Source organism: Natrix helvetica (genome assembly GCF_964273705.1).
Source record: "Natrix helvetica genome assembly, chromosome: 2".
Lineage (NCBI taxonomy): Eukaryota > Metazoa > Chordata > Lepidosauria > Squamata > Natricidae > Natrix > Natrix helvetica.
The window spans coordinates 218,895,345-218,911,659 of NC_138552.1; the positions used below are offsets into that span (position 1 = coordinate 218,895,345).

A 16,315-nucleotide genomic window follows, 5' to 3' on the forward strand; every position below is an offset into this window, starting at 1 on the left:
GCTCCTTCATGGAAGCAGAGTTTTACTTCCTCAGAATGTTCAGTTTAAAAATATTATTTTTAATTAACAGAAGAGACTAGAGGAGCTTCCAGAATGAAAGCTATTTGCTTGTAACAGTAAAGATACTTGCCATTTGGCTAATATGCAAAAGGAAAATTTTTTGTACACACACTGACTGGGTAGCAGAATTCCACCTGGGAAATATTTAAAATAGTTTCAGTGTCACTAGCTTTTATATATAATTAGTCGATCAGACAGATACATTTTTTTAGCAGTGACCTTAATAAGCATAGGACCCGCGGAGAGGCACTTTAGTTATCTATTTTTGAAATTAAAGTGAAAAGGTTTTATGTTGTTTTTAAAGAGAATGAATGATGGGGATGACATAAAGACAAATAATTACATTTTCATTTGAGCTCTTCTCTATTTTGTAGCCACCTTGGAATATTAATTTCTTTGGTTAAATCTGTCAAAATTTGTATATAAATAAAATAATGATTCTTATTAAAAATGAGATTATCTTCAGTTATTTAAAAAAATGAAATTCTGACAGCAGAAGTTTTAATTTTAATTTGCATGGGGTGGGGTAGGTGGTACCAAGAGTAGTATTCCTACTGTCGATCTGGACTTGGGACTTTTCCCTCTGACCCATCTAACTTCTATTTATAGACAAAATGACTATTATAAGGGAAAGAGAGAAAGAGAGGGTGCAGATGGGAAAAATGATATTCAGGAGGAATGTGGGATAATCCCCCAAACCCAATGAGTCACATTCTAGACCAAGGCCATAGTTAATTATACATTATATTTTTAATTGCACTTCTTAAAAAAAACAGGTAAGTTTGTATGTATGCATCTATCTTTATATCATTTCTCCTAATATACCTACTTTTTGTTTCTAATTACATTTGAAATAGTTTCAGTATACACATTTTTATTTTTATTTTTATTTTAGTAGCTTGTATTTCATATACCAGCCTGGCATAATCTCGACAACTGTTCCACCCCTTGGTTAATTTTAATTGTCAATGTTAGCTTTTAAACTTTTATTCTTATTGGGGTTTTAACTTCTCTGATTATTGTATTTATTTATTTTTACCTCCTTCTTTGTAGTCCGTAGACCGTTGCTTGTGTACGTCACCCCGAGTCCCTGTGGGGAGAGGGGGCGACTAATAAGTCTGATAAAATAAATAAATAATAAATAAAATATTTTTCTTCCAAGGAATGTAGGTGAACCATATTTTATATTCCTGTCAGTTCTTATTGGAGCTGTAATGGCTGAATTTGCACGAAATGCTTGATCAAGAATAGAAGATAATAATAATAATTAATAATAATAATAATTTTTATTTGATTAGCCGCAACCCTCTCCCAAAGGACTCGGGGCGGCGTACAATCAAAACGGATAAAAATACACATAAGACAAACATATATACAAAAAGAACAGAGACATATACATATGTGCATGGAGGAGAGTTGACTTATAAGTGAAAGACAATTAAAAACACAATTTAAAATCCCCTTAAATAAAATTACTAAATTAAAAAACCCATCAGGAGCGATACGAAGTTATGGTTGAGCCAGGCCAGCTATTTGGAAAAGGTGGGTCTTGAGCTTGACACGGAAGGAGCGGAGGTCAGTAGTGGTCCTAATATCTGGGGGGAGGTCATTCCACAGGACTGGGCCCGCCACAGAGAAGGCTCTGCTCCTAGGCGCCGCCCCATAATAATAATAATAATAAATTTGGATTTATTAGCCGCTCCCTTTCCAAGTAGGACTCGGGGCGGCACCGAGTGGCACTGTCTGGTGGACGGCACCTGGAGAAGTCCCTCTCTGTGCGAGCGGATGGGTCGTAGGGATGTATGGGGCAGAATACGATCCCGCAGGTCACTAGGTCCTGAGCCATGGAGCGCTTTAAAGATCGTAATCAAGACCTTGAAACGCACTCGATAGACCACAGGAAGCCAGTGCAGCTCGCGCAGGAGAGGTGTCACATGGGAGTACTTGGTACTCCCCATAATCACCCGCGCGGCCGCATTCTGGACCAACTGCAGTCTCCGAGTGCATTTCAAGGGAAGCCCCATGTAGAGAGTGTTACAGTAGTCCAGGCGAGACGTCACCAGCGCATGGGTGACTGTGCATAGGGCGTCCCAGTCCAATAGGGGGCGCAATTGGCGCACCAGGCGAACCTGGTGGAACGCCCTCCTGGCCACGGCTGTCACATGTTCATCCATGGACAGCCTGGCATCTAGGAGGACGCCCAAGTTGCGCGCCCGCTCCACGGGGGCGAGTTGAATGCCCCCAATGGCCAGAGATGGAATTATCTGGTTGAACCGGGGAGCCGGAACCCACAGCCACTCCGTCTTGGAAGGGTTGAGCCTGAGTCGGTTGTCATCCATCCAGATCCGTACGGCTTCCACACACCGGGACATCACTTCGACGGCCTCGTTGGGGTGGTTCGGGGTGGAAATGTACAGCTGAGTATCATCAGCGTACAGATGATATCCCACCCCGAAACCACGGATGATCTCACCCAGCGGCTTCATGTATGTGTTGAACAGGAGTGGCGAGAGGACCGACCCCTGTGGCACCCCACAAGTAAGGGGGCATAGGGTCGACCTCTGCTCCCCTGCCAACACACGTTGCGTCCGGCCAGAGAGGTAGGAGCCGAACCACCGCAAAACGGTGCCCCGGACCCCCAACCCCTCCAGTCGGCGCAACAGGATACCATGGTCGATGGTATCAAAAGCCGCCGAGAGGTCTAATAGGACCAGGATAGAGGAACAGCCCCTATCTCTGGCCCTCCAGAGATCATCTACCAACGCGACCAAGGCCGTCTCTGTGCTGTGCCCAGGGCGAAAGCCAGACTGGCGCGGGTCTAGATAATCATTCTCCTCCAGATGTCGTGGAAACTGAGAAGCCACCACACTCTCTACAACCTTTGCCAAAAAGGGAAGGTTGGAGACAGGACGATAATTGGCCAGCTCCGTAGGGTCCAGGGAAGGCTTCTTGAGCAAGGGTCTCACCACCGCCTCTTTCAAGGCGGCCGGGAGAGACCCCTCACCCAACGAAGCGTTCACTAGGCCCAGGAGCCAGTCGCGTGTAACCTCCCAGGATGCCAGTACAAGCCGGGAGGGACACGGGTCCAGTAAACATGTGGTAGGTCGCAGTCGTCCATGCAATCTGTCCAAATCCTCGATGACAACCAAGTCAAACTCCTCCCAAAAAGGTTTCTCAAGACTCACCACTGGCGTCTCGACTGGGCCACTGAAGGGGACCCAATCCTTCCGGATTTGAGCGACTTTATCCTGCAGATATTTCCCAAACTCCTCTGCCCTACCCTGTAGAGGGGCCTCCCGCGGCCTCTGAAACAGAAGGGAGCGGGACACCCGAAACAGGGCGGCAGGGCGGTTCTCTGCGGATGCAATGAGAGTGGCACAATATTGACGTTTGGCCGTTCTCAATGCCACTAGGTACGTCCTTAAATGGGCTCGTACCTGTGCTCGGTCAAATTCAGATCAGGAGGATCTCCAACGACTCTCTAGGCATCTCTTGCGGCGCTTCATCACCCTTAGCTCCTCGGTAAACCAAGGAGCCAGGGTGGATCGTTGCCGCCGGAGAGGCCGCAAAGGCGCCACCCGGTTCAAGGCCCCGGTAGTCGCATTATTCCACGCGGCCACCAGGTCCTCTACCCGAGGGCGGGTCAGGGCTGCAGGAGGTGGCCCAAGCTCCGTCTGGAACCTGTCTGGTTCCATCAAGCGCCTGGGGTGGAACCATCTAGTGTTTTCCGGTTCCGCCTCCCCGCAGCGAGGGGTAGCACCAAGGAAGTCAAGTCGGAGGAGTGAGTGATCTGACCATGACAGAGGAGTGATGGTTAAATTCACTCCTCCCAGATCACTCAACTACTGGCGAGAGACAAAAACAAGGTCCAAGGTGTGACCTCCCTCGTGTGTCGGGCCTTGAATCATTTGAGTCAGGTCCATGGCTATCATGGAAGCCATGAACTCCCGAACCCCCTCTGATGCTTCTCCCACCGACGGCAGGTTAAAATCCCCCATCACTAGAAGTTTGGGGATCTCAACCACCACCGATGAGATCAGCTTGAGGAGCTCAGGCAGGGTCGCTGATGTATGGCGGGGAGCCAGGTATACTATCAGCAGGCCCAACTGCATTATTATGATTATATAAATTATGCATTTATACATGTAGCTTCTTTGTACCCACTTTGTTCCTTGTTGCTAGCACCATTTTTAAAATAAATAAAATAACAATAATAATGGGAAAGGTTTGAATGGGATGCAGTTTTATTCAGAGGACCTGATTATCAACTTCAAAAGAAGCCAGAGTTCATGAGTGAGAAACAGCCCTGATTTAAAATTATAAAATTGTAAATGAGCAACGAGTCACAATCTTTGGTTTGGATGACAGGTGAGAGAAACTCTACCTGGTTTAGCAAATGTGCAAGCAAGAAAGATCAAAGTAGATATATTCATGGTAAAGACACACCCAGTTGCTCAAATCATCCAGAAAAATGCACAGATAGCAGAAATTTGAATAGAGGTTATATACTCTTGTATAATCTGAGATTTAAACAGTATGCTCAAGTATTATGATTCAGCTGGGGGAGAGAAGATATGTAGATAGCAAACAAAAGGTCACAACTTTCACAATGTCTAATTTTGTTTATAGCAACTAACATTTTTAAATCAGTGTTGGCTGTCTCTACTGTGATTGAAGTTGGAGTATGACCTATAGCCATATATAGTGGTGTTGTTTGGTTAGATTCAGATGAAGCACTCAATAAATCAACACTGGAATTGCAGCTTAATTTCTATACTTAAAAAAAATAAAACTTTGCCTGGTTTGAATTATGATGGTTCTACTCGGGTGAGGTCCTCAGAGAGGAAATTAGATGGGAGTTTCTTATTTTCACTACTTTCACTGATAAATGTGCATTTATGAGCTTCAGCTGAAAGCTTTTCCTACCAACATCCAGCATTTAGTTCAAGTAATAGTCGTGAATAGATCATATTCCTAAACATATATAAGCTTTCTTCAGCACTGATTCTGAGATGTTCATGTTTTTTGATAAACAGTAATCCACTTGGCAATGTGTATTTTTTTTTAAAAAAATCATGAGTGGTTGTCGTATAAATTAATGAGCAATACTTATTGTGTTGATAGAGCTTGCTGGCTGTAAAGGTATTTTCTTAACGTTTCTCAATTTTGAAAATTGTCCACAACCACCCCCCCAACAATGTTCCCTCTATTTTTTTTTCAATGTGAGCAGAAAAGTATAGTGTTTGAGCGGCACATTTTCATGCCTGAGCACCTGAATTTTTTTCACAGATGTCACCTAAGACAACAACGAAATCAGTATTATTTGAAACTCAAAGTTATGTTTCTTCAAGGTACCCGCTTAATTCAAAGTGTTATATAATATCAGTATCACTTAACAACGCTCCTGCTTAGCAACCAAAATGTTGGCTAAGAAACTCTGGCATTTGAAGCACGAAAGTCTTAAAGCTGTCAAGTTACAAGACCCTTGTACCCCTAACCCTTTAGAAAAAAAAAACAGGGGTCTTCAAACCTGACAGCTTTAAGACTTGTGGACTTCAACTCCCAGAATTCCTCCTCCAGTCATGTTGGCTCAGGAACTCTGGCATTGAAGCATGCAAGTCTTAAAGCTGTCAAGTTACAAGATCTTTGCACCCCTAACCCTTTAGAAAAAAAACGCAAAGGTCTTCAAACCTGACAGCTTTAAGACTTGTGGACTTCAACTCCCAGAATTCCTCCTCCAGTCCTGTTGGCTCAGGAACTCTGGCATTTGGAGCATGGAAGTCTTAAAGCTATCAAGTTACAAGATCCTTGCACCCCTAACCCTTTAGGAAAAAAACTCAGAGGTCTTCAAACCTGACAGCTTTAAGACTTGTGGACTTCAACTCCCAGAATTCCTCCTCCAGTCCTGTTGGCTCAGGAACTCTGGCATTTGAAGCATGGAAGTCTTAAAGCTGTCAAGTTACAAGACCCTTCCACCCCTAGAAAAAAAACGCAGAGGTCTTCAAACCTGACAGCTTTAAGACTTGTGGACTTCAACTCCCAGAATTCCTCTACCAGTCATGTTGCAGCGACGTCATCTGCATGGATCTCCTCCATCTTTGGTTTCTTCATCATGGGCAGGGCTGCTGCTGAAGATGCCAACGAGCTGCCACCAGAATAACTGCTGCTTCCTCCTCCTCCAACAGCACCACCAGATTTGCACCTGAGCTCAGCGCTGCGTTACCCCTGCCCGCTCCTCCTCCTCCGCCGTGCTTTTGAGGAGCCATGAGGGCTTTTTTCCCTTGCTCCCCCCGCCTTCCTACTGGCTCCTGCAGCCTCATGGCTCCTCAAAAGCACGGTGGAGGAGGAGGGGGCAGGGGTAACGCGGCGTTGAGCTCAGGTGCTCCGAGCAGAGGGGAGGCGGTGCTGCCATGCGCGGGGATGCCGGCTGGAGCTTTGCTGGCTTTAAGTTAGCCGCAGCGCCGGGCGCCAAATCCGGCAGTGCTGTTAGAGGAGGAGGAGGAGGTGGTAGCAGTTATTCCGGTGGTGGCGGGGGCTTTGGGGTTTCACAACTACCCTCAGTCGCCCCATGCTCATCAAAGCAAGTCCGGGGAAGTCCTTTGCGGGCGGCCCATTCTAGCTGCCTGCAAAGGACCTCCCCAGCTTCCGGAGTCTGTGGCAATAGAAATCACTGAGCGGCTGTTGAAAACTGCTGCGCGGTGTTTTCTTGCCACGTGCGCGGCCACGTAGCCGCACACCTTAGAGGGAACATTGCCCCCCAAATATGCAGAATCCTTATAATACTGAAGAAATAATTTAACAGCTTGAGGCACGAGTTGTTCATTGTTGTCTTTCATTCAGAAGTTCCCTAAAAGATTTTTACAACCAAAATATAAAGAACCTCCTTCTCTTCTTTAGTCTGATTGTCCATGTTTTCAAAAGCTTGTGCTACACAGAGACCTGAAATATAGACAACTGATGTAAACCTATCTTCTAACAGAATTGTATGGGGCAACATTAAATCAAATACAATTATTATAAAATTCTATAGGGACCATTTTAGGGATTCTAAATGTCAAAAGCTTTCTTTATAAACAGCAGTTCCTCCTCCAAAATCAGATTATTTCCTTCCTTCCTTCCTTCCTTCCTTCCTTCCTTCCTTCCTTCCTTCCTTCCTTCCTTCCTTCCTTCCTTCCTTCCTTACAATACAATACAATACAATACAATACAATACAATACAATACAATACAATACAATACAATACAATAGTAGAGTTGGAAGGGACCTTTGAGGTCTTCTAGTCCAACCTCCTGCCTAGGCAGGAAACCCTATACCATTTCAGACAAATAGCTATCCAACATCTTCTTAAAGACTTCCAGTGTTGGGGCATTCACAACTTCTGGAGGCAAGCTGTTCCACTGATTAATTGTTCTAACTGTCAGGAAATTTCTCCTCAGTTCTAAGTTGCTTCTCTCCTTGATTAGTTTCCACCCATTGTTTCTTGTTCTACCCTCAGGTGCCTTGGAGAATAGTTTGACTCCCTCTTCTTTGTGGCAACCCCTGAGATATTAGAACACTGCTATCATGTCTCCCCTAGTCCTTCTTTCTCTTAAGCTAAACATACCCAGTTCCTGCAACCGTTCTTCATATGTATTAGTCTCCAGTCCCCTAATCATCTTTGTTGCTGTTCTCTGCACTCTTTCTAGAGTCTCCACATCTTTTTTACATCGTGGCGACCAGAACTGAATGCAGTATTCCAAGTGTGGCCTTACCAAGGCATTATAAAGTGGTATTAACACTTCACATGCTCTTGATTCTATCCCTCTGTTGATGCAGCCTAGGACTGTGTTGGCTTTTTTGGCAGCTGCTGCATATTGCTGGCTCATATTTCCTTCCTTCCTTCCTTCCTTCCTTCCTTCCTTCCTTCCTTCCTTCCTTCCTTCCTTCCTTCCTTCCTTCCTTCCTTCTTTCCAATTAGGTTTAAAATGGAAGACTAACTAAAAGAAGAGTGAAAAACAGTCATATTATTTTGAGCAATATAAAACCATCAGGAAGAAAGTGGGGTCAGTGATAATGCTTGATAGGACACATGCCAAATCTAGTTTGAACATTTGAATAACTGTACAACAAACCATAACAATTAGATTGTAAGACTATTATATACATTCTACTTGTTTTGTGTTAATAATTCAGAGAATAATTAAATGTGAAAAAACAAAGAAGATCTCAGACTGTTTGGTGTAAAATTGATACTTTGTCATAGTTCCCAAAAAATCACAAATTACATTATGTTTCCATAGGCATATGGAGAAGTTACTTTAACTCTCAACAGTTCCAATGAGCAAAGCTATCATAATAATTTAGTGTGGCAACCATGGAATTGAATTTGCAGTAACACTTCTTGCAGCATTAGTTGGGTATCAAGCACCACTTTTTAAATTACCAAACCATATAGTCTAGAAAGAACTTTGCCACCTTAATAAGAACTAAGGCTTAATCTCCTATTGCATAAATTTCAGCTTGATAAGTGTGGAACAAATCCATTATATATTAAACCAGTGCACAACAAAGAGACTTGCACAATCAGCTGGAAGTATGAGAGAGAGAGAGAGGGAGGGAGGGAGGGAGGGAGGGAGGGAGGGAGAGAGAGAGAGAGAGAGAGAGAGAGAGAGAGAGAGAGAGAGAGAGAGAGAGAGAGAATGAATGAGAATGAATTATCTTCTTGAAATAGTCCTTAACATAAGGTTCCCAGCCATCTCATTTCTGATATTTATTTTAGAGTATATCTGCTGATATAGTATTTCATTTGTTTCTGAGCAGCGAAATATTATCAAACACCAATAATGGTAATAACCGAGTGTATGACAACCATTTCTTGTACACATTTTTATGTACTTGCAGGAATTCGATATGCTTTCTACAGAATTCAGAGAGAAATGTGAAAGAATAAGCAAGAAGCTGGTATTCTTGGAAGAGCAACTTCAGCTAGCAGCCCGTAGCTATGATGAAAACCTTGTTCATATCCTTTTTTTTATGTACTCCAGCAGAAGGGGTTGCATTCAACTCCTGCGTTGAAACTTGCCTTGTCAGGTTTGTGAAAACCTCTAGCTAAGAATCTGTCCAATTCGGAGAACCCACAAATCCCACCTCTGGCTGGCCCCACCCACCCTGCCCTGCTCCTACCCTCCCAGGAGTCCCCATGCAGTCCATTTGGGATGCCAGGTAAGTACAGGGCCTGCATGGAGGCTTGGGGAGGGTGAAAAACGTGCATCCTGGAAGTTCCAGAAGGCCAGCCTCTGGAGGGCCTCTGGAGCTCAGAGGAGGCCATTTTCACCCTCCCAGAGGCTCGGGGAAAGCCTCCGGAGCCCGGGGAAGGCAAAAATGCCCCCCAGTAGTGCAGGAAACCAACTAGGCCACCCCCACCATGGCCACGGCCAACCAGCAACTGGGCAGAGAACCCATTGCTAAAACTTTTGAAGTTCACCCCTGTGCCTTGTGTGAATCTTTCTTAAGGTAACAATGGTAGTATTGTTTCCTGAAAATGTAAACTAGCCAAATAATGACAGTTTAAAAACTACTGAATCGGATTGATGAGAAATAACTTTTTAAAGACAGATCTATTCGTATGCTTTTGAGTGCTACAAAGTAAAAGTAACTAATTCCTAGGTACAGCATTGACTTAGAGACTGGAAAATAAAACCTCGTTTCATGAGAATGCATCTAAAAAAATATTTTTAAAGAGAAGTAGATTAGCTCATGCTGAGCATAGAGTTCCAGTAAATCACATAATTATCTGTGCTCATCTCATAAAGGCTCTTTATTTGAAGTATTGGCCATTCGAGGGGAAAAAAGCCTCTTGTTTAGTTTTACTGAAAGATTCTCATCAGTCATGTCATCATTTTCCTCTGCTACCCTAATTTTCATACTACTTATATTTTTTTAAAGACAAAAAATATATTTAAAAATAGATTTTAGCCATGGGCAAAAAAAAATATTTAATATTTATATATTTATTTATACTAATCAGTCCACTCCCCCTTTAATATGCTACCCCACCAGGGCTTTATGCTAGGAACAGGCAGACAGCCAATTCTAACTTTTTCCACAGGTTGTAAGACTTTCATTGGAATAACTAGAGACTACTAACTAGGGACAACTTGAAGTGGTGAATATTTGTCCATGCATTCACCAGGAGTCAATCCTATCTTGATGACATTTCAGTCAACTAATAAATGTATCGAGAATGCAACCTTGGAGCCTAAATATTACATGGAGCGTAAATATTACATAAATTGTCATCAGGAAAGAAAGAAATGGCAGGATGATATATAGCACAACGTACTATGTAGAGTGAGGCACTTGTACTTCCTACTTCTCCCTGAGTATGATCAGGTATTATAATCCACATAAGGATAATGGTTTTTAATTTTCTTAAGCTGTGTTAGTAAGTGCTGGATGCCTTTCATCAACTTCCTTCAAAAATATTTTTTGATTCCATCCATTTTAAAAATAACTTAGGGCTGCTCCCAGTGGTGGGATTCAAATTATTTAACAGCCGGTTCTCTGCCCTAATGATTTTTTTCAACAACCAGTTCACCAAATTGTTCAGAAAGTTAACAACCGGTTCTCCTAAAATCATGCAAACTGGCTAAATCCCACCATTGACTGCACCTTGTAATTTGGTTGTTGCCTCCTCGCTTCATCCAGTAACATTTCCACTTGTTTCCACATTTCCACATCCGCTTCATCCAGTAACATTAACACTTCCATGTGAAGTGTTAATACCACTTTGTGTGAAGTGTTAATACCACTTTATAATGCCTTGGTAAGACCACACTTGGAATACTGCATTCAGTTCTGGTCGCCACGATGTAGACAAGATGTGGAGACTCTAGAAAGAGTGCAGAGAAGAGCAACAAAGATGATTAGGGGACTGGAGACTAAGACATATGAAGAATGGTTGCAGGAACTGGGTATGTTTAGCTTAAGAGAAAGAAGGACTAGGGGAGACATGATAGCAGTGTTCCAATATCTCAGGAGTTGCCACAAAGAAGAGGGAGTCAAACTATTCTCCAAGGCACCGAGGGTAGGACAAGAAGCAATGGGTGGAAACTAATCAAGGAGAGAAGCAACTTAGAACTGAGGAGAAATTTCCTGACAGTTAGAACAATTAACCAGTGGAACAGCTTGCCTCCAGAAGTTGTGAATGCCCCAACACTGGAAGTCTTTAAGAAGATGTTGGATAGCCATTTGTCTGGAACGGTATAGGGTTTCCTGCCTAGGCAGGGGGTTGAAGACATCCAAGGTCCCTTCCAACTCTGCTATTGTATTGTATTGTATTGTACTTTTCTCAGCAAACCTGCTGTACTTGGGCGTCTAACTTTCCCCCTGCTTCAGCCTCTGTATTCACTATGCTCACTGTCTCTGGCTTCAGGCCCTTTAATTCCCTCCTCCTTTCCTTTATCTGCATCATCACAAACAATTATTAGTAATTACATTTAGCTCCCACCTTTCCTCCCAAGAATTAAGTAAGGGTCTCCTTTCATGTTTAGCTCCACAAAAATAATCCACTGAGGAAGGTTGAGCAAAGAACAAGCAAAGTCCCTCGGTGAACTTCTATGGCTGTAGACCAGGGGGGGGGGGTGAACCTTTCAGACACCAAGTGCCCAAAGTGTGCACTTGCATGCACAATGTGAAAGGTTTGTGCATGCGAATGTGCAATTGTGCAGATGTGTGCATGCACAGACATACCGAACATGTGCATGCATGGACATGCACATGCATGGACATGCATGCATGCGTTGCAGAGACCTGAAGACCCGCTGGCCAGCAGGAGGCAAGGCATCCCAACACCAGCAGTGTGGCAAGAGGTAAGATGTTTTTCTTTCATGAGCTCCTGTTTTGTCGTTTGCAGGGAAATAGAAGCTCACAAAAGAAATGCCATGGAGATCTGACCTGGGCCAGTGGTGCGCATGCCAGCATAGAAGGCTCTGCATGCCACCTCTGGCACCTGTGCCATAGGTTCGCCATCACGGCTATAGACTTTAACCAGAGTATTCCCAGTCTTAATCCGAACACAGGTAAGAGCCTATTTGCGGACTTACCTTGTGGCAATAAGAGCGGCCAAACGCAGACATTGTGCTGCTCTTATTGCGTCCGCGGATAACCGCCCTGCCGCCCTGTTTAGGATGACCCGCTCCCTTTTATCGCAGGGGGCGCAGGAGACACCCTTACAGGGTAGAGCAGAGGAGTTTGGGGAATATCTGCAGGACAAAATCGATCAGATCCGGAGCGGGTGGGCCTCCGTCAGTGGACCAGACGAGCTGCCAACAGCGAGTCTTGAGAGACCATTCTGGGAGGAGTTTGACTCTGTTGCCCCTGAGGATTTGGACAGGTTGCGTGGACGGCTGCGACCTACCACATGTTTATCGGACCCGTGCCCCTCCTGGCTGGTACTGGCAGCCTGGGAGGTGACACGAGGCTGGCTCCTGGGCCTGGTGAACGCCTCACTGGGTGAGGGATACTTACCAACCGCCTTGAAAGAGGCGGTGGTGAGACCCTTGCTCAAGAGACCTTCGCTCGACCCAATGGAGCTAGCTAATTATCGTCCAGTCTCCAACCTCCCCTTCTTGGCGAAGGTTGTTGAGAATGTGGTGGCGCAGCAATTTCCACGACACCTAGACGAATCCGACTATCTAGACCCACGCCAGTCCGGCTTCCGACCCAGGCACAGCACTGAGACAGCCTTGGTCGCGTTGGTTGATGATCTCTGGAGGGCCAGAGATAGGGGTTGTTCCTCTATCCTGGTCCTATTAGACCTCTCGGCGGCTTTTGATACCATCGACCATGGTATCCTATTGCGCCGGTTGGAGGGGATGGGAGTCGGAGGCACCGTTTTGCGGTGGTTCGGCTCCTACCTCTCCGACCAGAAGCAATGTGTGTTGACAGGGGGGCAGAGGTCGTCCCTGAGGCCACTCACTTGTGGGGTGCCACAGGGGTCGGTCCTCTCGCCTCTCCTGTTCAACGCATATGTGAAGCCGCTGGGTGAGATCATCCGTGGTTTTGGGGTTGAGTACCATCTTTACGCTGATGATACTCAGCTGTATATTTCAACCCCAAACCACCCCAACGAGGCTGTCGAAATGATGTCCCGGTGTTTGGAAGCCGTCGGGGTCTGGATGGGGGACAACAGACTCAAACTCAACCCCTCCAAGACTGAGTGGCTGTGGGTACCGGCACCTCGGTTCAGCCAGCTGACTCCATCGCTGGCCATAGGGGGCGAACAGCTGTCCCCCGTGGAGCGGGCGCGCAATTTGGGCGTCCTCCTTGATGCCCGGCTGTCAATGGAGGACCATGTGGCAGCCGTGGCAAGGGGGGCGTTCCACCAGGTTCGCCTGGTGCGCCAATTGCGCCCCCTACTGGACCGGAGTGCCCTGCGCACGGTCACTCATGCGCTGGTGACGTCTCACCTGGACTACTGCAATGCCCTCTACATGGGGCTTCCCTTGGGACGCATCCGGAGACTGCAGCTAGTTCAGAACACAGCCGCGCGGGTTATTATGGGAAGTACTCGTTACTCCCACGTAACACCTCTCCTGCGCGAACTGCACTGGCTACCTGTGGCCTTTCGGGTGCGTTTCAAGGTATTGATTACCATCTTTAAAGCGCTCCATGGCATAGGACCTAGTTATCTGCAGGATCGCATCCTACCACACACGTCCCTGCGACCTATCCGCTCACACAGGGAGGGGCTCCTCCTGGTGCCGTCTGCTAGACAATGCCAGCGGGCGACACCTAGGAGTAGATCCTTCTCTGTGATGGGCCCAACCCTCTGGAATGACCTCCCCCCGGACATTCGAACTACCACCGACCTCCGTTCCTTCCGGCAAAAGTTAAAGACTCACCTATTTCAATCAGCTGGCCTGGCACTTTCTTAGTTTTACCTCCCGGGGATTTATTCATTTTAATTGGGTTTGGGGTTTTAATAGTGATGTTTTTAGGATGAATATATTTATTTCTTAGTACAGCCTATCTCCCCCTCCAAATGTATTTTAAATGTATTTTATTATTATGACTGGTTTTATTTGTATTGACTGTACACCGCCCCGAGTCCCTTTTTGGGAGAGGGGCGGTCTAAAAATCTAATAAATAAATAAATAAATAAATAAATAAATAAGCCACTATACTGCCATTTTTAACTGGGCCCATGTACCTCAGTGACCAGCTTCTCCATTTTATCTGTTAAGGAGTGGAATGAATCAGAATTTTTCACAGGAACAAGCAAAAAGCTTGTCTGAGGTTGGTTGTAGTAGCAAGAAGCTTTCCAAAGATTGTCTTCGCTTGCACTGCACTGAAATTTTTGCACTTATTGCTTTGCACTCATATAATAGTTTTCAAATTTTTTTCTATCAGCCATCTAATATAATTCTAAATTACCAGATGGATCAGATGTATTCCTGAGCAGTCAATTCCTCAGAGTCTGTCAGAAAATCATTTATCTAGTGCTCTTGAAACTGAGTGAAATCTTTTCACTGGCTTGATCTAAATTAGGTCAGTTTAAAATATGCTGGTTTTCACAGAGCCCGTAAAGGTTCATCTAAACAATTTTCATGCTAGTTGTATGCAATGCTAAATATGAAAAATGAAGAATAGATAATTTCTTGTTAATATCAATTCTAAAGTCTTGTTATTTCCAAACTACAGTTTTATAATACATTATGTTAAATGTTACAGCAGAGTATTGCTAACAGAAAATATTTATTAACTGTTACAAAGTTGTATGGATTACAAATATCTGGCAGAAAGATAGTTGTATTATTATTGAAAAAGCTATAAATTGCTAGTAAGGAAATTGGTAATTTTGATATTAGTTTTACAGTAATCAGAACATATAAAAATAGCTCAAATTATATTATACAATACAATAGTAGAGTTGGAAGGGACCTTGGAGGTCTTCTAGTCCAACCCCCTGCCTAGGCAGGAAACCCTATACCGTTTCAGACAAATGGCTATCCAACATCTTCTTAAAGACTTCCAGTGTTGGGGCATTCACAACTTCTGGAGGCAAGCTGTTCCACTGGTTCATTGTTCTAACTGTCAGGATGTTTCTCCTCAGTTCTAAGTTGCTTCTCTCCTTGATTAGTTTCCACCCATTGCTTCTTGTTCTACCCTCAGGTGCCTTGGAAAATAGTTTGACTCCCTCTTCTTTGTGGCAACCCCTGAGATATTGGAACACTGCTATCATGTCTCCCCTAGTCCTTCTTTTCATTAAATTAGACATACCCAGTTCCTGCAACCGTTCTTCATATGTTTTAGTCTCCAGTCCCATAATCATCTTTGTTGCTCTTCTCTGCCCTCTTTCTAGAGTCTCCACATCTTTTCTACAGCATGGTGACCAAAACTGAATGCAGTATTCCAAGTGTGGCCTTACCAAGGCATAATAAAGTGGTATTACCACTTCACGTGATCTTGATTCTATCCCTCTGTCGATGCAGCCTAGAACTGTGTTGGCTTTTTTGGCAGCTGCTGCACACTGCTGGCTCACATTTAAATGGTTGTCCACTAGGACTCCAAGATCCCTCTCACAGTTACTACTACTGAGCAAGGTATTACCTAGCTTACTTTATGCAATTTATATTTCTAATATTAATGACATCTTAAGAAAGAAAATGCACTTAGTTGAATTTGAAGAAAGATGGATAGGACTCAATCACTTGTGTAATTTGTTCCTGATGGCGACTACCATCTTATTCAGCGGAATCTGTACACAGAACTGACACCCTTGTGGCACTTTTTTAATGTACTGTGAACACTGCTTTTCCATGGTTCCAAGTCTTATAGTGACATTGCTACTTAGTGATAGTTGCACACATGTATTGCCTTTATTCTCAGTCCTCCATCGTTGAAAATACCCAAAGGTACACAAAATAATTGAGTTAGCAAATAGAGAAGATTCTCATCTACTGACAAATCAAAGGATATAGTACATATCTTGGAACACAGTTCTCCTTGAAATATTCAAGGACTATTTATCATGCATATTGCATATCATGCAATTTCCCCTGTGCAAAAAACTGTAACACAGTGGCCATTTAGATGCCATTCAGATAAAATCCCATGAATGGGGAACCTGAATTTCTGAAAACCACCCTGGATAAAACTTGCTGAATCAAGATGTAATGTAAGGAATGAAAATAGCATAGGACATTGAGGATTATTTTAAAGTGCCATTTGTCAACATTAGGAGAGGCATCTTCCAGGGTGACTCATCATCCTT

At 44.3% G+C, this 16,315-nt stretch overlaps 1 protein-coding gene across 2 annotated transcripts in view; it reads left to right on the top strand.

Annotated features, from left to right (window-relative positions):
• Window positions 1-16,315, top strand: part of DISC1 (DISC1 scaffold protein) — a 190,458-nt gene that overhangs the window by 162,224 nt on the left and 11,919 nt on the right. For both annotated transcript variants that reach the window (XR_014174632.1, XM_081944275.1), the window contains one exon: window positions 8,941-9,057. Coding sequence is in view for 1 of the 2 variants with exons in the window: in XM_081944275.1 (XP_081800401.1) it covers window positions 8,941-9,057 (117 nt within the window). In the remaining variant the exon portion in view is untranslated. The remainder of the gene's footprint in view (window positions 1-8,940; window positions 9,058-16,315) is intronic.